The sequence below is a fragment of the Danio rerio genome, chromosome 2 (genome assembly GCF_049306965.1).
Source record: "Danio rerio strain Tuebingen ecotype United States chromosome 2, GRCz12tu, whole genome shotgun sequence".
Classification (NCBI taxonomy): domain Eukaryota; kingdom Metazoa; phylum Chordata; class Actinopteri; order Cypriniformes; family Danionidae; genus Danio; species Danio rerio.
The window spans coordinates 57864211-57886545 of NC_133177.1; the positions used below are offsets into that span (position 1 = coordinate 57864211).

The following is a 22335-nucleotide window of genomic DNA, read 5'->3' on the forward strand; positions in this document are numbered from 1 at the left end:
ATGTATGTTGAATGTCTTTGGATGGTGGGAGGAAACCGGAGAACCCGGGGAAAACCCACGCGGACACGGTGAGAACATACAAACTCCTCACAGAAACACCCACCGGTCCTGTGGAACCAGGGCTGGCAGTGTTCTTGCTGTGAGGCTCACAGTGCTAACCACTGGGCCGCCGTGCCGCCCAATCAGAGGTAAAGGAGGAGAATAGGGGAGGAGGGGGGTTTCTTCCAAACGAAGATAAAGTGAACTGAAAACTGTGGCTATTTATAGTAGCTTAGGGCTCATATGATTGGAAGATAGTGATTAGCAAATGCGAGACCGGCCGTGATAAATCATAAGCACGTGATCCTCTCGCAATTAGTTTATGAATAAACTTCACTTGGTGGCAGTGCCTAATCATTGTGCACAGATAAGACACTCAAATTACTTTGTCATGATGTCAATATAACTGTTTTTTTTTTTGCTGTTTTTACTGTAATTTGTCGACAGATCATGTCTGTGAAACAGAAAGGAAAAGACAGCACTGCATAGCACAAAGAAAAAACGGTAGGAATCTGAACATAGGTCAATCTCATGCACCTTCAATAGAAAAATCCAAGATTCACCTGGGAGAAATTTACCAATTAAAGACAGATTTAGGGAAAAAGCTCTAATGGAAATGCATAAAAAAAATCATTATGACAACTTGTTCAGCAAGTTTGCATGTTCTCCCTGCATCCGCGTGGGTTTCCTCTGGGTGCTTCGGTTTTCCCTACAGTCCAAAGACATGCGGTACAGGTGAATTGTGTGGGCTAAATTGTCCGTAGTGTATGAGTGTGTGTGTGTATGGTTCCCAGAGATGGGGTGCGGCTGGAAGGCCATCCGCTGCATAAAAACTTGCTGGATAAGTTGGCGGTTCATTCCACTGTGGCGACCCCAAATTAATAAAGGGACTAAGCTGACGAGAATGAATGAACTTTTTCAGCCATTTTGCATTAAAGACTTATGCCATGAACAAAGGATTAATTGTTTTGGGGGTGAGACTATTCAGACAGAGACCAAAATAATAAATTTTGATCAACATTCATTCATTCATTCATTCATTCATTTTCTTGTCGGCTTAGTCCCTTTATTAATCCAGGGTCGCCACAGCGGAATGAACCGCCATCTTATCCAGCAAGTTTTTACGCAGCAGATGCCCTTCGAGCTGCAACCCATCTCTTGAAAACATCCACACACACACTCATACACTAAGGACAATTGAGCCTACCCAATTCACCTGTACCGCATGTCTTTGGACTGTGGGGGAAACCGGAGCACCCGGAGGAAACCCACGCGAAGGCAGGGAGAACATGCAAACTTCACACAGAAACGCCAATTGAGCCGAGGTTCGAACCAGTGACCTTCTTGCTGTGAGGCGACAGCACTACCTACTGCGCCACTGCCTCGCCATATTTTGATCAACATGACATCAGCAATTGATAATGTAGGAAACATCAGAGAATTACACTACCATTTGCATGCATGCGCAAAAGCATTTGCAACTTGTTCAAAGGAATGACAAACTGCTTTTCTGATGTGCACTAGTGACACAATGATCTGAAGATTAAACATGGAGTTTTAAGAATTTCAATTCTGATATGAAAAATGGATCAAAGTGACTGAAGAAAGACTGTAGTAAAAATAATTGAGAAAAGACAAACCGAAAATAAACATAACCTCAGCAGGACTAGTTGCAATCAACTCCGGCAGAGGACTCCAAAGCTAAAATTCCTGAATGACTGACCTCTTTATTTCTCCTGAAATAAATTGATAAAGTGCTTTTGCATTCCCCTCGTGTACTATATCCTTGTTAAGTGATGTGAAATGACTCCGATTTCTAACAAATTCTTCTTAATGTTACTGCTAAACGTATCAGTGAGCACCTTGATGTCAAATTGACATAAAAAATCATATGAAATGCAAATCGATTTGACGTCAGTTGACCACCTTGATGTTAACACAACAGAATATTAGTATAAAAAACACATTTAAAATCAACTATAGGACTGACATTTAATCAATATTTGATAGGTTTTTTATAAGAACATTTTAATTTGATTGTTTTGTTGTTTTACATGTATTGTAGCGATACGAAATCTAGTGTCAATTTGTAATTAAAGATTCCAGATGAATAAAACTTTTAATTCATTCAGTCATTAATAAATGACTGAAAGAATCGCGAGAGAACCCCAGACTTCCCTCTCCCTAGACACTTCCTCCAGCTACTCCAGAGGGGCCCTGAGGTGTTTCCAGGCCAGCTGAGAGACAGTCCCTTCTGTGCGTCTTGGGTCTTCCCTGAGGCCTCCTACCAGTGGGACATGCCTGGAACTCCTCCCTAAGTAGGCGTCCAGGAGGCATCTGAAACAGATGCCAGAGCCACCACAGCTGACTTCTCTCAATGTGGAGGAGCAGCAGATCTACTACGAGCTCCTCCCACATGACAGAGCTCCTTACGCTATCTCTAAGAGTGCGCCCTGCCACCCTGCGAAGTAAACTCATTTCGGCCGCTTGTATCCGAGATCTTGTCCTTTCGGTCATGACCCAAAGCTGATGAGCATAGGTGAGAGTATGAGTGTAGATTGACCGGTTAATCGAGAGCTTTGCCCCTAATGCCCCTGGTAGGGTCTCCTAAGGTAACAAGGTCTTAGGTGACAGGTTAGACTAAGGGTGCTTTCACACCTGTGAATCGTTTCAGTTGTTCCGAAACAGCGATTGAAATTGTTGCTCTTTGTTCTTGGTGTGGTTCGCTCTCACACGGCAAAGTTTCTAAACAGACCAAAATAGCTAAAACAAGTCACGTGTGAGTAAACTCTCCTCACATTGGTCAGATTTTCACAGTTTATTTTGCAGAGTCCAACTCAGCTGAAAGGGGGGGGGGGGGGGTGGTTTGGTGGTGTTTGACAGGGTGCATGCGACGAGTCTGAAGAGCGAGCAGGGATGCGGTGGGGAGCGGTGAGAAGGGTGAGCAACGTATTTGAGGACCGGGAGGAAGACGCACAATTACCGGGGGATGATCACTCGTTTGCGGGCATTCAGGAGTCTCTGTGCATTTGCTGGAGACTCCTGAAACTTCTGGGAGACTTGGGATGTCTGAGATGACCTCCCACCCTACTCATAATTCTCTCTTTATATAGCCGTATGCCAATTACATATCCATAAAACACTGTGACAAAGCCAAGCTCGGATCGTATTGCTTTCTCACTACAATTGATTAGCTCCAGAGTTTGTTTCAATTGAGCCGAGACATCCTCATTCAGGGGATCTCGGACAAATTGATTTGTTGCGGATCCGAGCGCGATTGCTGGATTCGCAAATGCCAAACAAACCGCGCTAACTGGGCAAACGAGACAGGTTACAAAACAAAAGTCTAGGTGTGAAAGCAACCTAAGGGCGTACTCACACTATGCAGTTGCCTCGAACCGGGCCAAAGCACACTTGTCCCCCCTCCCGTCTCCCCCGACGGCCCGCACTCACACCACAATCAAGCCTGGGCACGCTTACGTCATCGATACTGCGCTGTTCAGTAGAGAATCGTAGAGTAGAGGATATTTCTCTAGTTAAATCGTTTCAGTCGTTTGATATGGCGTCAAATATTTCGCCAAACAGTCCTTAGGGATGCGGTGACACGCAGTCAGATATTTCGATGAAATGATCCGCCACTTTTAGCGCTCAAACAATCATAAAGCTCTCGTGCTGCAGAAATAAGGAGGTCTGCTGAAGGCGCGCAGCTGTCGTGCAGTGAGGGATTTGCGTCTTTAATAAACTACGGCAGTTTGCGTTCATTGAACAGTAAGAATGATTAATAAATCCATATGAAACAGTCCCTTAAAAGTCACGTCTCGCTTTCAGTTTCAGGCTTTGGCGCGTTTTGCACTCACACACAAGCGTACCGCACCAAAGCCCAAGTGAACCGCGCTCAAGCAACCGGGCCAGGGCCGGCCAAGTGAACCGTGCTTGAGCCCGATTCAGCGCACTCACACTGCTCAAACGATACGGGAAACGGGCCTTGGCACGGTACGAATGGCATAGCATGAGTAGGCCCTCAGTGTGGTTTAAAAACCCTTCATGATCGCAAAAAGATCAAGGATCGTGACATCGCCCGGTATAGCACAGCCAGGGCTCCAGCCTGGAGCCAAGCCTGGGGTTGGGGCTCGTATGTGAGCGCCTAGTGGTCGGGTTTTATTCTAGCCCGAAGGAGTGACATGGGACTATCCAGATGGTGATCAAAGGTTTGGAACACAACAACCTGATCGTCTGACACAGAAACTGGCTCTTGGCACAAATAAAACTTTTCTTATATTAAAATTCTTTTTGTGTCATTATATTGATAGTTAAAAGAGCATCAGTGTGTGGACATCAAATGAACATCAAATCAATTTGCATGTTTGATGCAGTTTTTGACGTTTTTTTAAAAAGGTGCACCAATCACACACAAAAAATTTACATAATTTATCATTTACATAGAATGGGGAAATTCAGTGAATATACTATCATAACAGCTATTCGTTGTTAGATTTTGCAATTTTTATATTTATTTCTTGCTTTACCTGAATTTTGTGTTAAACCTCAATTTACCCATATTGAAATCTGATATATGGCAATATATGCATGCATATCAGATTTTTAATATGTGTTAAACCCAAAGTCTTTAACAGAAGCATGATGAAGCGGTCTTCATGCCGCTGCTTCACATCTCTGGCTGAACAGCACCTCCACAACTTTAGGGTCCGCCAGTGTAGACAGGTCACCCAGCTCCTTTTCATTGCGAGCGATCTGTCGTAGAACTCGTCGCATGATCTTCCCTGCCGCATGGGCAAATAAAAGCATGAGTTTAAAATGCATGGATGAATTATGAAATCTAAAAACTGAAGGTCTCAGTACCTGAACGGGTTTTGGGAAGCCCTGGAGCGTTCTGGATAAAATCTGGGGTGGCGATTGGTCCAATCTTCTCTCTCACTAAATGACCAAACAACCCGTGCAGAAAAGAACTGTTTTAGTGAGTATGCATTGCTTTTGGTGCTCTTTTGTACGGTGATTTGGATAAAAGTGTAAATTCATAAATGGGGAACTAAATAGTATTCAGTAAAGTCCACTAATATTGGCACCTTTGGTAAATGTGGGAAGGAATGCTGGGAAAAATGTCTTTATTGTTTAACCCAAGGGTCACCAACCTTTTGGAAACTGAGAGCTACTTCTTGGGTAGCGATTAGTGTGAAGGGCTACCAGTTATTAAATAAAACATTTTTCCTAATGTACTTTTAATTATATGTTATTATTAATAATTTATAATATTCATCTATGTGAAGACATTGATCATGTTGATGATTCCTAACAGTAGTTGTCAACAATGATTTAACAAGTTAGATAAATATCAATATGCAACACTTTATTTGGCTGACATGGTTTTTAAGGTTTTTTTTATATATATATATATATATATATATATATATATATATATATATATATATATATATATATATATATATATATATATATATATATATATATATAACATAGTAATTTTCAAATTTACACCAATGCAAGTCTGATTAAAAAAGAATACCTATAAAAATATTAGATGCAGCTTACTCATATGTGGTGCTATGGTGAGCTATTTTTAGAACAGGCCCGCGGGCAACTCATGTGAACCTGGCGGGCTACCATGTTGGTGACCCCTGGTTTAACCTTTTGCGCATAATATATATAGAGACAAAGGCAAAATTTGTTAGCCCTGCTGTGAAGTGCTGTTTTTACAGAGCATGGACATATTCTCAGTATTTCCTATATCACCAACAATTTTATTAGGTACACCTTATTAGTGCCGGGCTGGGACCCCCTTTTGCCTTTAGAACCGCCTCAATCCTCTGTGGCATAGATTCAACAAGGTACTGGAAATATTCCTCAGAGATTTTGCTCCATGTTGACATGATAGCATCACACAGTTGCTGCAGATTTGTCGGCTGCACATCCATGATGCAAATCTCTCGTTCCATCACATATCAAAGGTGCTCTATTGGATTGAGATCTGGTGATTGTGGGGGCCATTTGAGTACAGTGAACTTATTGTCATGTTCAAGAAACCAGTCTGAGATGATTCACGCTTTCTGACATGGCGCGTTATCCTGCTGGAAGTAGCCATCAGAAGATGTGTACACTGTGGTTATAAAGGGATGGACATGGTCAGCAGCAATACTCCGGTGGGCTGTGGTGTTTGCATGATGCTCAGTTGGTACTAATGGGCCCAAAGTGTCCCAAGAAAATCTCCCCCACACCATTACACCACCACCACCAGCCTGAACCGTTGATGCAAGGCAGGATGGATCCATGCTTTCATGTTATTTATGCCAAATTCTGACCCTACCATCTGAATGTTGCAGCTGAAATAGAGACTCATCAGACCAGGCAACATTTATCTAATCTTCTATTGTCCAGTTTTGGTGAGTCTGTGTGAATTGTAGCCTCAGTTTCCTGTTGTTAGCTGACAGGAGTGGCCCCCGGTGTGGTCTTCTGCTGCTGTAGCCCATCTGCCTCAAGGTTGGACGTGTTGTGTGTTCAGAGATGCTCTTCTGCAGACCTCAGATGTAGCGAGTGCTTATAAGAGTTACTGTTGCCTTTCTATCAGCTGGAGCCAGTCTGGCCATTCTCCTCTGACCTCTAGCATCAACAAGGCATTTGCACCCACAGAATTGCCGCTGACTGCATTTTTCCTCTTTTTCAGACCATTCTCTGTAAACCCTAGAGATGGTTGTGCGTGAAAATCCCAGTAGATCAACAGTTTCTGTAAACTTAGATCATCCCGTCTGGCACCAACAACCATGCCGCGTTAAAGTCACTTAAATCCCCTTTCTTCCCCATTCTGATGCTCGGTTTGAACTGCAGCGGATCGTCCTGATCATGTCTACACATTGTTGCTGCCATGTGATTGGCTGATTAGAAATTTGCATTAATGAGCAGTTGGACAGTTGTGCCTAATAAAAAGGCCAGTGAGTGTATGTTCCTCTTGAATTAAGTCTCATTTCTTATAGTTTGGCTGGAATAAAACATCCGTGTAAGGGTCAGTATTATTATGATTTTTTTTATTGTCTACAGAACAAACTGCTGTTGTCCAACGACTTGCCTAATGTTAAAGTTTATATAAAAATAACCGTGCATTAGAATGTCCTTCAGCCAATCAGAAACAAGCATTCAACAGCCCTATAAAGAATTTTAGTTACAGTCTTCTTTGCTCATATTTAAGAGTGCCAATAATATAGTTATATTTAGTTTATTAATAATTATAATAGTTGAGCTCTGTATATATATTTTTTTAGTATTTAGTATGATGGTCTGACCTTTCCTCTTGAGTTCATCCATCAGCGTGCGGTTGAACTCTTGCTGGTCTTTCAGAGTGATAAAGCAGTACAGACACTCTCCTTTCACTGCATGAGGACGACTGACCACTGCAGCTTCAGCCACCGATGGGTGTTCAGACAGAGCAGACTCCACCTCTGCTGTGCTCAGCAAATGACCTGAGAAAACACACACACACACACACACACACACACTACTAGTCAGTATGATTTTATTTTTAAATAAATTCATTTATTAATTTTCCCTCAGCTTAGTCCCTTATTTATCAGGCGTCTCCACAGCGGAATGAACCGCCAGGTGTGTGATATGTGATAATGTGTGATCTGTCCAGCAGGTGGCAGCAGTGAAGCAGGAGTCATTTAAGGAGTCTCTCACCAGAAACATTCAGCATGTCATCGATCCGGCCGGTGATCCAGTAATATCCATCCTTGTCCCGCCTGCAGCCTGAAGACACACAGAGACAGTACATTTGCATGAGCAAATCTTAATCCCTTTGTTCTGATAACCTATTTCATTGACATGAGAAAAACATTTTTTCTTTTTAATCCATAAAAGTTATTAGACTTTTTTTTACAGTTTTTTTTATATTTAAAGAATACTTTTCATTCATTCATTTACCTTCAGCTTAGTCTCTATTTCAGAGGTAACTACAGATACACTACAGCCAATTTAGTTTATCCTATAGCGCATGTGTTTTGAATGTGGGGAAAACCGGAGCAGCCAGGGGAAACCTACACCAACACGGGGAGAACATGCAAACTCCACACAGAAATGACAAGTGACCAAGTCAGGATTCGAACCAGCAACCTTTTTGCTTTGAGGCGGCAGTGTTAACCACTGAGCCACCGTGCTGTGTGAATACATTTTAAGGCGGAATTTTATTTATTTTTTTTATTACTTTGCAGAATGAACATGTGTGGCTATTTATTTCAACTTATACATTTTTTTTAAATAAATAAATTGAAATTAGAATTTTCAAAACATTTTGTTTCAGAAAAAAAATGCACCTTATGCTAATTTGAGTGACAAAAAGTTTAAATTGTTTGTAAATGTATCAAATCAGGGATGACGCAGTGGCGCAGTAGGTAGTGCTGTTGCCTGAAAGCAAGAAGGTCATTGGTTTGAGCCTCGGTTGGGTCAGTTGGCATTTCTGTGTGGAGTTTGTATGTTCTCCCTGCGTTCACGTGGGTTTCCTCTGGGTGCTCCGGTTTCCCCCACAGTCCAAAGACATGCGGTACAGGTGAATTGGGTAGGCTAAATTGTCCATAATGTGTTTGTGGATGGCTGTGTGTGGATGTTTCCCAGAGATGGGTTGCAGCTGGAAGGGCACCCACTGGGGAAAAACATATGCTGGAAAACTTGGCAGTTCATTCCACTGTGGCGACCCCAGATTAATAAAGAGACTAAGCCGAAAAGAAAATGAATGAATGAATGTATCAAATCAGCCACTGTTGTTGTGCGTTACCGTCTCCTGTCACGTAGAATCCTGGGAATTTTCTGAAGTACGTGCTCTCGAATCGCTCCTGATTGCCAAAAACACCCCTCATGATTCCCGGCCAGGGCTTCCGGAAAACCTGAGACCACAACAACAGGTAATATTTCATCAGATTAGAATGCATCTTTAGCATTACATGTCTGAATAAAGCCCAGCAAACACTGCGATTCTGACCAAGATTTGCTCATCTGAGAATACAAAAAATACGTAAATATTAAAAGATTCAGTAAGACTTTATTTTTGATGGTCACTATTGCACATTTTAAAAGTTGCATTGCAAGTACATGCCAATTAATTCATCATTTCATCATTCATCATTAATCATTTCAGTATTAGTAGGCCGTCTGATCAATATCTGTTGATATGCTCCTTCAACAGACATTTAACTGATTAATGCCTAGTTCAGACTGCGTGATTTTAGCCCCGATTTTGGCTCGCCGACAGGTTTTGAGAAATCGCCGACAAAAGCCTGAAATCAGAGGCAAATCGGTGCTAGTGCACGTGAGTGACAATCACACAGTATGAACTTTCAAAGACGCGATCTGAGAGAATCGCCGATGAGTCGCCGATGCCTGTGAGATATTTGGCATGCTAAATATGCTAAATATCTGGAACATGTTCTACCCCATTAAAGGCGTCTTTCTCATTATGTAGTTAATAACAAAACATATACTACGTGTTTTAAGCTGTGAGACAGAGTTTGGACGAACTTGTCGGCGATTCTTCCTATAGTAAAGTCGTGCAATGAGAAAGTCCCTGTCGCCGATCCATCTTGCAGTGTAAACAAAGCAGCGACGAAACGCTAGCCCAGATAGTCATGCAGTGTGACAACATCTCTGACATGACTACTTTGAAAATCCTGCAGTCTGAACTCGGCATAATAGAAATGCTGCACATGTCAATTTACACTAACCCTAACCCCAACAGTCTAATTATAATCTAATGAGAATTAGTTGCCATGTAGATGCAATGTAACTAAAATTCAACAAAATGCTTTAAAAGCACCATCAATATAAAGTGATACCAAAGATTCTTATAATCTTAGTCTAAAATCTGTAGTCATTCATCAGTGGTTTGACATGTTCACTGAATTTAAATTGAACTAAATGTTAATAAAATTTGCAAGTGACACAGCCTTGGCTTTCAGTTAGGTTTTTCTAGAAAACAGCAGCGAGTCTAAAGGTGCTGCATGTAAGTTTCTGACTCTTCTAAAGCATAAAAATACCATAATATGTTTGCAGACATTTCAGAAACATGCTAAGCGAAACATTCTTGTTGATCTGAAAAACAATGATGAAGTCAGATATTCTGCTGTGAAGATGTGCATTGCGTGCCGGAACGTCTGTTTTTGCTTTGGTTGTCTATGTTTAACCCGCACAATGTCATTTTAGATTTTAGCCAATTAAATTTCAGCACCCTGGGTTGCTTTGGCAGTGGCGCCCCCAGAAAATTTTCATAGGGGTGGCCAGAAGAGGCCACACCAAATCTTGGGGTGGCACACTAAAAAAAATGAATTCAGTGTAATGTTATATTTTTATTTCTGGTAAATTAATTAATGTGATTTTAATTCATTTAATTAATTAGTCTTACAATATCACAATTTATTCCTTGAAATAATTCAGCAAGTACATGTGCAAACCAAATAAAAAACAATATTTAGTTTAAAAACACTTCTCATATATAGAAATGACTTTTCAGTTGTTTTTCACATACATTTATTGTACAGCATACAGTATATGCCATGTCTAAAATTAATTGAGATTAATGAGTTAAATAATAAAACAAACAAGTGAACAAATTGAACAAAAGGCATTAATACACACACACACACTCACTATACAGACCCTAATAATATAATTTATCTATATCCTTTTTTTGAGCCACTTTATTAATGCAGCTTCTTCTATTGATGTACTTTAAGGTAAATATTACATAGCCATTACTGTCTATTGAAGGTGTGTGTGTGTTGTCAACGACGATCAGGGAGGGCAGTGGTGGTTCTAGTTTAGATGACACACTGGGCGAACCACCCCATGTACCCACCCTCCTTAAATAGTTACAAATATTTTTCAATAAATATAAAAATTAACTTATATTTATTCTATACAATTAATGTTACTATTATTACACACTTATTATTCTAAATAAATAACAGACATCGATCCTAAATGTTACTGGAAAACAATGTAACAGAGTGATATGCTAAGATCACTTAGGGAACCTTTTGCATGAATATTAGTTATGACAATTCTATAGAATACAAAAATATGTGTTTTTTGTATTATCTGTGGTCTTAGACCCGGATTATGGCCGAGAAATAATGTTATGAAGTCTTGGTGGGCTTGGTGAAAGTATCATCATCATATTATATAAACTTTAGTTTTGTCGACTTTCAAATCTAAACACCTGACACCCCTTCACAAAAGGCTTACTCCGGTTTCACGGCGCATGAGCCGCGCGTTTTTTATCAGCGTGCACGTAAACAACTGGGATTTACACACGAGTGCGTGAGCCACACGGAAATGGTTTTCTGCGCGCACGTGTCAGTTTGCTTTCACCAGCGTTGTTTCGGTTGCACATAGAGAACGCGTGCAAAAGATGTGAACGGCCCTTAATGTCTTTATTCTGGGATTGCCACTCTAAGTTAACTCACGTGCATAAAGTAAATGGTATACCAATGCTTTTACTAGGGGATGTTTTTGCTGCACCATCTCCGCGTGCCGCCCCCAACAAGATACTTGCGACGCCGCCCTGGCATTTGGCATATTGCCCAAGTCCGCCACTGGGGAAGAGAGGGACAGTGTATCAGCTACGTTAGTGGCACAAACAATAACTGCATGTTATTTATTTATCTATAGAAACATTGGGAATTTACACAAGTACATTTAAGTTAATAATATCAACAGCAAAATCATATTGGGGTGGCCACAGGGGTGGCCAGAGTTTACCCAGGGGGGCGCCCCTGTGCCTTGGTGGAAAACATTGTATTCATTCATTTAGTCAGGAAGGCTCTCAAAGCATGTGAACGAAATGCGACCTCTGGTGGACAGTGGCAGACTCTGAAATGAGACGCAGATTCAGAGTTCCACATGAGGTGGATATTAATTAGCTAATAATATAAATATTACGAGTGTAAACATTAGGTGAGCAGGTTTAGTTGGACATAATGAAAACCACAACTCCCATGATTTCACACTCACACTGCATCCCAAATGGCACACTATGCACTCATGCACTATGTTCTTGTGCACTTACACACTCAACAGCATAGTGTATGTATGTAGTGTTGTCCCAAATGGAGCACTAATGTTTTTTTACTAAGCGGAAATTCAACCCGTTTCACTGACGGCGTTTGACGGTTGCCAACATAAGTAAAATAAATAAACCAAATAGTACCAAATAATACCTGCCGTGAGTCTAACCGCATTCACCATCGGGAAGCACTATAATCACTCTGATAGGAGAATTTCGCTTTCACAATCCAAAATAAATTAAGCTATCCAACATGTGCGCCCGATAGCTCCGCTCCTTCCGCTATGTGAGCAAAACTGCGGTCGTTAAATGCGTGAAGTGTCCATCATTCCACACTTCATTGTGCCGGTTGATTGAGTGCATCATCCTGGTAATTAAAGTGCACTCATTATTTTTTTTAAGTTTTCAGTGTGAACGCACTACTTACACTATTTACGCACTATTTATACTACAAAATGGCATGGAATAGTGCATAAGTATGTGATTTGGGACGCACCTTCAGTCACAGTCATCAAAATATGTCTTTATGAATAGACGCCCTCTAGTGGAGAAACTGACCTACTGTAGCTTTAACTTATTTAATTGGTAACACTTTACAATAAGGTTCATAAGGTAATGCATTTACTAACATGAACTAATCATGAACTACACGTGTACAGCAATTTTTAATCATAATTGAACATTTACTAATGCATTAATAACATCCCAGTCCATGCTTGTTAACATTAGTTAATGCACCATGAGTTAACGAACTAACAATGAACAACTGTTTTGTCATTAACTAACATTTACTAACATGAATAAATACTGTATTAAATGAATTGTTCATTGTTTGTTCATGGTAGTAAATGCATTAATTAACATTAACTAATGAACCTTATTGTAAAGTGTGACCATCTAATTTTTAAATTTTTTTTATGAATCAATCTCTCACCAAGTATCCCTCCGCTTCGCCCTCTAATTCTTCTCCGTGTTCATTGAGGATGGCAGGCTGGACTCCAAAAAATGGGCACGTCTGCAAGGAGATGTTATGTTTATATCTGTTTAACAGAATCATCAAGATGATCGTAAAATATGTAATAAGTGAAGATTATTGTAAGGAGACTCACAGCAGATCCAGGTTTTAGTGGTGTAGCAGCTGGTAGAGGAGTCAGAACATGACCACCCTGACAAACACACGTCTATTATTAATTAAGTTGACCACCGGGGTCTTTCATTGTATTTCTGTTGCAAATCCAACCCATGTTGAAATCTGATGCACCCGAAAAATATGCAAGTTGCATGCAGTTGAAGTGTGTTTAATGGAAAGAAGTTTTTTTTTTTTACACATTTCTAAACATGACAGTTTTAATAACTCATTTGTAATAACGGATTTTATTTTTGTCATGATGACAGTAAATAATATTTGACTAGATTTTTTAAGATACTAGTATTCAGCCTAAAGCTACATTTAAAGGCTTAACTAGGTTAATTGGGCAAGTTAGGGTAATAAGGGTAATCATTGTATATGAGTGGTTTGTTTTGTAGACAATTGAAAAAAAAAATTGCCTAAGAGGGCTTATAATATTGACTTTAAAATGTTCTTTAAAAATTTACAAACTACTTTTATTCCTGCTGAAATAAAACAAATAAGACTTTCTCTAAAAGAAAAAATATTATAGGAAGTACTGTGAGAAATTTCTTGCTCTGCTAATCATCGTTTGGGAAATATCTGAAAAGAAATTAACAGGAGGACCAATAATTTTGACAACTGTATATGGTATTCATATTTATATTTGGATTTCACATATAAAAATGTATGTCATATTTCAAAATGTTGCAAAAGTGGCCAGTTTCAACCATTGGGACTGCAAATATGTACATATGTTTAAATATGTTAGATATCATTTTTTATATACGTACTATTTGTAATTCTAATGGCTGAAAAAAAAAGTGAAATATTTTGAAATGTATGTAGTATATTTGGCTAGGCATGGGAAAAGTCAAGGTTTTAAAACTGCTATAATTTTCTGCAATACCGTTCCTTCGGTATGTGATCGATTTTATATTCACGTTTTGTTTACAACAATATCTCGAGCAGAAAAGATATCATAAAGAAATCTGTGTTTTAATAAATAAATGAAGACGGCAGAAGTTAATGATTAATTTGATTTATTTATCCTGACATGTTTACTGCACCAAAATACTTAAAATGTTTCTCAAAATAAAATATTTTGTGCTTAACAGGGAAAAAAAAGTTTTGTTTTGTTTTTACAAATTTCCATGCCTATATATGGCACACATTTTAAATATGTGAAATCCAAATATGAACTAGTATGTAATTTGCATGTATATCCATGCATCTGATTTCTATATGGGTTTGGAACAACTTATTTTGGTCTTTTTCAATAATAGGCAATTTATATTATAATTAAATAATATAATAATTAAATTATATGGCACATTTAAGACACACTGGTAATTTAAAGTGCTTTACATAAACAAGAATAAAAGAAAGAAGTATAAGAAATAAAAACAACAAAGAATGCAAATGATTAAAACAGGTCTTAAAAAAGAAAAGAAAGACTCAATAGTGCGATAGTCAATTCCTTACATAATAGTAGGGAAAAAGTACTTTTAAGGTCAATGGAAACCAACAACAACATTCTTTAAAATATATTACTTTTGTGTTCAACAGAAGAAATCAATCAGGTTTGAAAATGACAGAATTTTCTTTTTTTGGGTGATCTGTGCCTTTAAGCAGGTTTTAGGCAACTTTGGTTCAAGAAACTGGGTTTGTTTGATTGTAGTGAATGTTTTACCGTCTCTGTTTGCCAGAAGGTGTCGATAACCGGACAGCGCTGCTGACCCACAACATCATAATACCAAAGCCAAGCCTCTGGGTTAATGGGTTCACCAACCGTTCCCAAAACACGCAAGCTGGACAGATCATACCTGAGACACATCCAAGACAAACAACTGGTAAAAATACAACATTAATAGTGTGTGTGTGTGTGTGTGTGTGTGTGTGTGTGTGTGTGTGTGTGTGTGTGTGTGTGTGTGTGTGTGTGTGTGTGTATTTGTGTATATATATACTGTTCGGTACAAGACTTTCGGATCAGGTACGCATTACAAATCGAATTGTTCAGACATCCCAAATGACGTGACAGGCAACATGCTGGCTTCTCTGCCCATCTCCAAACACTACTCCAGTCAGCATATGACTGCATATAGACTGCATATGACCTTAATCGGTAGTGGAAATGTCGGGTTTTAAGAAAATGTTACATTTAATAGAGCCCCGTTACATTATTCCTTCATAAGCCCATTTCACTCTGATAATTCCTGCTTTCAGAACAAATAAAATGGCAGGAGACAGTCAAATCAAGCAGATCTGTGCTGTCTGAAGAAAAGGTGGACATTTTCTGAACATAAAAAATACTTTCAATCAAAGATTGACTGAAACTGAGTTCCATATAAAAACTAGATTGTTCTTTTCTTTTAATTTGTTTAACTGCTACAATATTACGTTTATTTTTTATAAGCAGCTTTTTGGTTTTAAGTATAAAGAAGTTTTGTTTAATTTGTTGCTAAGACGAAACCTTAGAAGTATAGCTCTATCACTGTTTAAAGTAAAAAAAAAAAAAAGCAGGATCATACTTTTATGATGTTAGTTTTAATACATTAAAAAATTAAATCAGAGAAATCCTCTGGCTTTTTTCTTTTTTTTTTTTGCTGTATTGAAAACTTACCGACCGTGACACCACTGCGTCGTATCGAACCGAACCGTGATTTTTGTGAACCCCTAATATATATACATATATATATACATAGTTAAAGCTAAAAGTATATTTAAGTTGTTTTTTCAATTAATATTTTCAATAGGAAGTTTTACATTATTATATTTGTGCATATTCATTAGTTTAGTCTACTGAAGCCAAATCTGGAGCTATCATTAATTCATTTTCTTGTCAGCTTAGTCCCTTTATTAATCCGGGGTCGCCACAGCGGAATAAACCGCCAACTTATCCAGCAAGTTTTAATGCAGCGGATGCCCTTCCAGCCGCAACCCATCTCTGGGAAACATCCACACACACACTCACACACACACTTATACACTACGGTCAATTTACCCTACCTAATTCACCTGCAGCATGTCTTTGGATTGTGGGGGAAACCGGAGCAACCGGAGGAAACCCCCGTGAAGGCAGGGAGAACATGCAAACTCCACACAGAAACGCCAACTGAGCCGAGGATTGAACCAGCGACCAAGCGACCTTCTTGCTGTGAGGCGACAGCACTACATACTGTGCCACTGCCTCGCCAATCTGGAGCTAATCTAACAAAATAACGTAAGACAATGGTCCAAAAATTACACCCATATGCTAGAGAAAAATATTTAAAAAAAATAAAAAACAGCAAAAATCAATTTTTTGCAATATTGAGCATGAATTTATTTGTATTATCTTTCAATTTCCAGTGATGTTTGGTGACTAAAATATTATTTTAATAAATAAATGCATTTTGTGGCGACGCAGTGGCGCAGTAGGAAGTGCAGTCGCCTCACAGCAAGAAGGTCGCTGGTTTGAGCCTCGGCTGGGTCATTTAGCGTTTTTGTGTGGAGTTTGCATGTTCTCCCCGCGTTCGCGTGGGTTTCCTCCGGGTGCTCCGGTTTCCCCCAAAGTCCAAAGACATGCGGTACAGGTGAATTGGGTTGGCTTAATTGTCCGTAGTGTATGAGTGTGTATGGATGTTTCCCAGAGATGGGCTGCAGCTGGAAGGGCATCTACTGCGTAAAACATGTGCTGGATAAGTTGGCCATTCATTCTGCTTTGGCGACCCCGGATTAATATAAAGGGACTGAGCTGAAAAGAAAATGAATAAAAGAATATCTGTTTTGTTCAAATGTACATGTATTTTCTGTACTGATAGTGCATTAAATAATTTTGTTAATAACTAAAATTGGAACAATATGTATAATGTATATGTATATATAATTATCTATGTAATTTAGATAATTATGCACCCTCTCTTTTTTATTATTATTATTTATTTAATTCCTTCTTTTCTTGTTTTATCCTCCTTGTTAAGGAATGTGCAGTGATTTTGTTGTATAATGAAACTGTACATGCTGATTCTTGTTAATAAAGCGCATGTGTGTGTGTGTGTACGTGTTTTTGTGACATATCAGGACAAATCTGTATAATGACATGGGTATGACACAGGGATTACATAAAGGTGGTGAAATATGAGGACATTGGTGACGTCCTCGTTTTTCAAAATGCTTATAAATCCCACAGGATGAGTTTAATCAGAGAGTAAAGCTGCACACAGTCTCCTGTGATGGTTGGGTTTAGGGGTGGGGTGAGGGCAATATGATATACGGTTTGGACAGTATAAAATGAATGGAAACCTATGTAATGTCCCCACTTTTCACAAAAACCAACATTTGTGTGTGTGTGTGTGTGTGTGTGTGTGTGTGTGTGTGTGTGTGTGTGTGTGTGTGTGTGTGTGTGTGTGTGTGTGTGTGTGTGTGTGTGTGTGTGTGTGTGTGTGTGTGTGTGTGTGTGTGTGTGTGTGTGTGTAATGAAGATAAAAACGGCCCCCTTTGTGTTTTTCATTGGCTACAGAACAAACAACTGCTGTCCAATGACTTGCCTATTTAACCAACCTAGTCTAGTTAAACTACTTAACCTTCTCAACATTTGATTTGCACTTTAAACTGTTTTAACTATTTATTGTAAAATATTATATAATGTGATCATGGCAAAGACAGAAGACATTTGTTATTAGAAAATAGTTATCAAAATATACGTTTAAAAATGTGTTGAGGAACAATCTGTTAGGGTGCTTTCACACTTACACTTTTGTTTCGGAACGTGTCTCGTTTGCCCAGTTAGCGCGGTTCGTTTGGCATATGTGAACAGGGCAATTGCGCTCTGTTCCATGCCAAAGTAATCGTTCCGAGATCGCTTGAATGAGGGGGTCTCGGCTCGATTGAAACGAACCCTGGAGCTGTTCGATTGTAGTGAGAAAGCGATCCGATCCGAGCGCGGTTATATCACAGTGTTTTATGGATATGTAATAGGCTTACGGCTATATGAAGAGAGAATTATGAGTAGGGCGGGAAGTTTCGCGAGTCTCCGGATGCCCGCAAACGAGTGATGATCTCCCGGTAATCTCGCGTCTCCCTCCAGGTCCTCAAATAGGCATCGTCGCGCACCCTTCTCACCCCTCCCCACCGCGTCTCTCTTCAGACACGTCGCACGCGCGCACCCTGTCAATCACCACCAAACCACCACCTCTCCTGACAGCTTAGCGGGACGCTGCAAAATAAACCCTGACACTCTGACCAATGTGAGGAGAGTTTACTCACACGTGACTTGTTTTAGCTCTTTTGGTCCGTTTAGAAACTTTGCAGTGTGAAAGCGAACCGCTCCAAGAGCAAAGAGCAACAATGTAACAATTGTAATCTCTGTTTCGGAACAACTGAATCGATTCACAGGTGTGAACAGCACCCTTAAACAACACTTGGGGAACATTTGAAAAAGTTCATTTTTACTGGAGGGCTAATAATGCTCTACTCATTTAAGCTTATCTAATGTTGTCTGCAGCACAAACTGTTTTGTTCATGTTCAAACTGTACAGCCTGCAAGGTCATTTTCTGAAATATTGTTTGTCCAATAGATGGCGCTCCTACACTTCACTGAGAGACGTACTGACTAGTGACCACATCTAAATCAGGCTTATGCAGGACTACAGTAGTTAAAGTGTGTAAAGCACATATATTCAAATGTAGAAGTGTTCATTCACCGCTGCAGTGGTTCTTTCCCATATTTCATCAGCAGTCTTATAGCAGTGGGCGCCGTGTAGAACTTAGAGACTCCATACTTCTCAATGATCTCCCAGAGTCTGCCCACATGAGGATGGACCGGCACACCTTCAAACTACACACACACACACACACACAAATCATTTCAATTCACTGTTTGTGCTCAACGATGATTCTTAAAGGTGCTGTATGTAAGTTGCTGACTATTATAAAGCATAAAATAGCATAGTATGTTTGCAGATATCTAAGAAACATGCTAAGTAAACATACTTTTTTTTATCCCTAAAAATTAACATTGTCTAAAGGAGCTGTTGACATGGAATTTAACCAGATTTTGGTAACAAACCAAATAATATAGAAAATACAAACAAACATAAAAATAAACCTAAACAAAATCTGAAAAATGAGTTGTGTGTAATAAGAATAAAATGACAGAAGGAGAAAGTGCTGAACTACTAAAATGTAGTCAATGCTTTATATAAAAGGCTTTTTTGGTGCTGCAGCTTAAAGACGCCTCTCATATGGAGAATGAAGTCACATGCACTGCTCAGGTGTGAGTTTCTCACAAACGTCAACCGAGTGTCAAGATCTTGATGTTCTGTAGGTCTCGTCTAACTAATCTGAGCTTTATCTTGCATTTTCTATTGGATTCAGGTCAGGTGATTGGCTGGGCCATTTTACAGCTTGCTTTTCTTTCTCTGAAAGCATCTGAGAGTTTTCTTGGCTGTGTTTTGGATGATTGTCTTGCTGAAATGTCCACCCTGGTTTCATCCTCATCCTCCTGATAATGTAGATGTTGGACTGAAGCAGCTGTTATTCATTTACACTGAGGCCCCGTTTACACTAGTGCGTTTTAGTTTTAAAACGGCGTTTTAGAATAAAAAAGATCCACGTGCACACTAGCGTTTCACCTAGCGTCTCTGAACATATCTCCGTCCACACTACGCCACCAAAAACGTATATCACGTGACCATTCGCGCACTCTGGGCATGCACGTTCGAATATGAACAGCAAGCACGTGTCCCGCTCAGCATTAGGTTATTGTTAGTCAACAAACGCCGGTTGAACAATGAACGCGATGGCAAAGAAAGCAAGCGAGGTATTTTTGTGGACAGACGACGAAGTCGAGTTTTCACTAAACGTAACAAATGAATAACAGCACAATGGTGGATAAAACAGACAATAGTGCAAACAACGCTCCCATTTCTGTGTCCATGTTGTTGTTTACAATGAAAGGCTGGTCTGCTGTCTTCCGGTAGCGTTAAAGTCATGTGTTACAGTCATGTGATAGGGGCTTGACGAATAAGGGAAGGATACGCAATGACACAAAAGCCCCAATCAGGTAGCGAATCTCAGCAGCCCCACCTCTGTTTTCAGATGTCTCCGTTTTCCCCATCTACACTGAGACGGAGCAGCAGCGTTTCAGAATGAAAACGGCTAATCCATCGTTTTCAAAATGCTCCGTTTTTAGCACTCGAAAACTCAGGCGTAGTGTGGATGGATGGCGTAACCGTAGCAAAACTTAGGGTAAACGGGGCCTGAGGAAGGGCAGAGGGTTGCTCAAGAACTACTGAGAGATTTCAGCTGCTGTCTGGGCTTTCCCTGCCTTTCTACACCTTCCTTTCTTCATGTGTTCAATACTTTTTCCCTGTGTCATTTCATTTTATCACGCATAACTTCATTTGTACACTAATTAGATTGGTTTTCTTTGCATATATGGATTTCTTTGGTTGTTGCCAACATCCGGGGAAAATTTCAAGTCCCCGACGCCTTTATAAATATGTTTTCTGAGACAAATGGTGACATGTCGTTTAATCCGCTTGTTAAGTGTGACGTCACGCGAAGCGGCTTCCAAGTCCAAGCGCTCTATTTAACTGAATGGGAAGACTCATGAAATGGTAATAATAAACGTTTACAAAGCGATTTAATACTTTTGAAAATCACCGTCGCAATATTTTTGTCCATGCCTAATATCTGATGGCCAGAAAGTGATTTATTATTTTTTTTAATTAAATTAAAATTTTGGTATTTGTGATGCAGCAAGCCCAGAGAGTGTTGTGTACACTATGACTGTATATAAAATTTACTTTAATGTGTGATATGAATAAAAAGTGATCATAAACAAATGATTTCTCAACTCAAATGAGTGGCGGCTTGGACCCGAAAACAGTATTACATACATCACCAACACGTCATCACTTAACAAGCGGATACTTATTTTCTCCACTGTATATAATATAATATATGCGTTGCATTTAATAGTATTTCAGTGTGTGCAGAACTCACGAGCACACTGGTCGCGCCATTGGCCAGCGGGCCATATGTGATGTAGGAGTGGCCTGTGATCCAGCCAATGTCTGCAGTGCACCAGTAAACGTCGTCATGGTGATAATCGAAAACATATTTGAAGGTCAGTGATGTGTAGAGCATGTAGCCTGTGACGGTGTGGACCACCCCCTGTACAGGACAAACGAAAAGAAGATCATTCATTGTAACACATTAGCTTTTCTCACAATTAACTACTGTCTCATTACCTGCATAGTATTAAGTAATCAGTTGTTTATTAGTACATAATGTACATATTCAGCATGATCTTATTTATTCCTGATCCTACCCTATACTTAAGCAGGACATCAGAAGTTTATTTAGCTAAAAGTCAAAGTTAATGGTTTATTAATAGCTATTTTAACTTTAAAATAAAGTGTGAATAATGTAGGATGCATGCCTGTTTTTCGATTTGTTGAACACAAAGATATTTTGAAAAATGTTGAAAACCTGTAACCACTGACTTGCAAAGTATTTATTTTTCCTACAATGTAAATCAAAGGTTTCCAAGATTCTTAAATTTCTTCCTTCCTTGAGTTTTTTTTTTTTTTTTTTGTACAAAGGAAGATATTTTGAAGAATGTTGAAAACCTGTAACCAATGACTTCAATGGCGTTTATTTTTCCACCTATAGAAGTCAATGGTTACAGGTTTCTGCCATTTAACAAAATGTATTTTGAAGAATGTTAAAAAACCTGTAACCACTGACTTGCAAAGTATTTATTTTTTCTACAATGTAAATCGAAGGTTTTCAACATTCTTAAAAATATCTTTCTTTTCTCCTTGAGTTTTTTTTTGTTGTTGTTTTGTTGAACACAAATTTTGAAGAATGTTTAAAAAATGTAACCATTGATTTCCATAATATTTATTCTTCCTGAAGGGGAAGTCAATGATTACAGGATTCCAGCATTCTTGAAAATACCTTCCTTTGCATTTACATTTACATTTAGTCATTTAGCAGACGCTTTTATCCAAAGCGACTTACAAATGAGGACAAGGAAGCAATTTACACAACTATAAGAGCAACAATGAATAAGTGCTGTAGGCAAATTGCAGGTGTGTAAAGTGTAAGAAGCAAAGCATTA

The 22335-nt window shown here is 39.3% G+C and overlaps 1 protein-coding gene across 3 annotated transcripts in view; it reads right to left on the minus strand.

Annotated features, from left to right (window-relative positions):
* Nucleotides 1–1746: 1746 nt before the first annotated feature.
* The window catches only part of acss2l (acyl-CoA synthetase short chain family member 2 like), a 56307-nt gene continuing 35718 nt past the window's right edge, over nt 1747–22335 (minus strand). Inside the window, exons 7-16 of one of the 3 annotated variants that reach the window (XM_073918342.1) lie at nt 21213–21383; nt 18908–19041; nt 14917–15049; nt 13225–13281; nt 13050–13130; nt 8834–8942; nt 7744–7812; nt 7350–7526; nt 4900–4974; nt 1747–4820 (exon numbers count right to left, since the gene is read on the minus strand). In XM_073918342.1, the coding sequence (XP_073774443.1) occupies nt 4693–4820; nt 4900–4974; nt 7350–7526; nt 7744–7812; nt 8834–8942; nt 13050–13130; nt 13225–13281; nt 14917–15049; nt 18908–19041; nt 21213–21383 (1134 nt within the window). In that variant the 3' untranslated portion in view covers nt 1747–4692. 3 annotated transcript variants of the gene reach the window in all.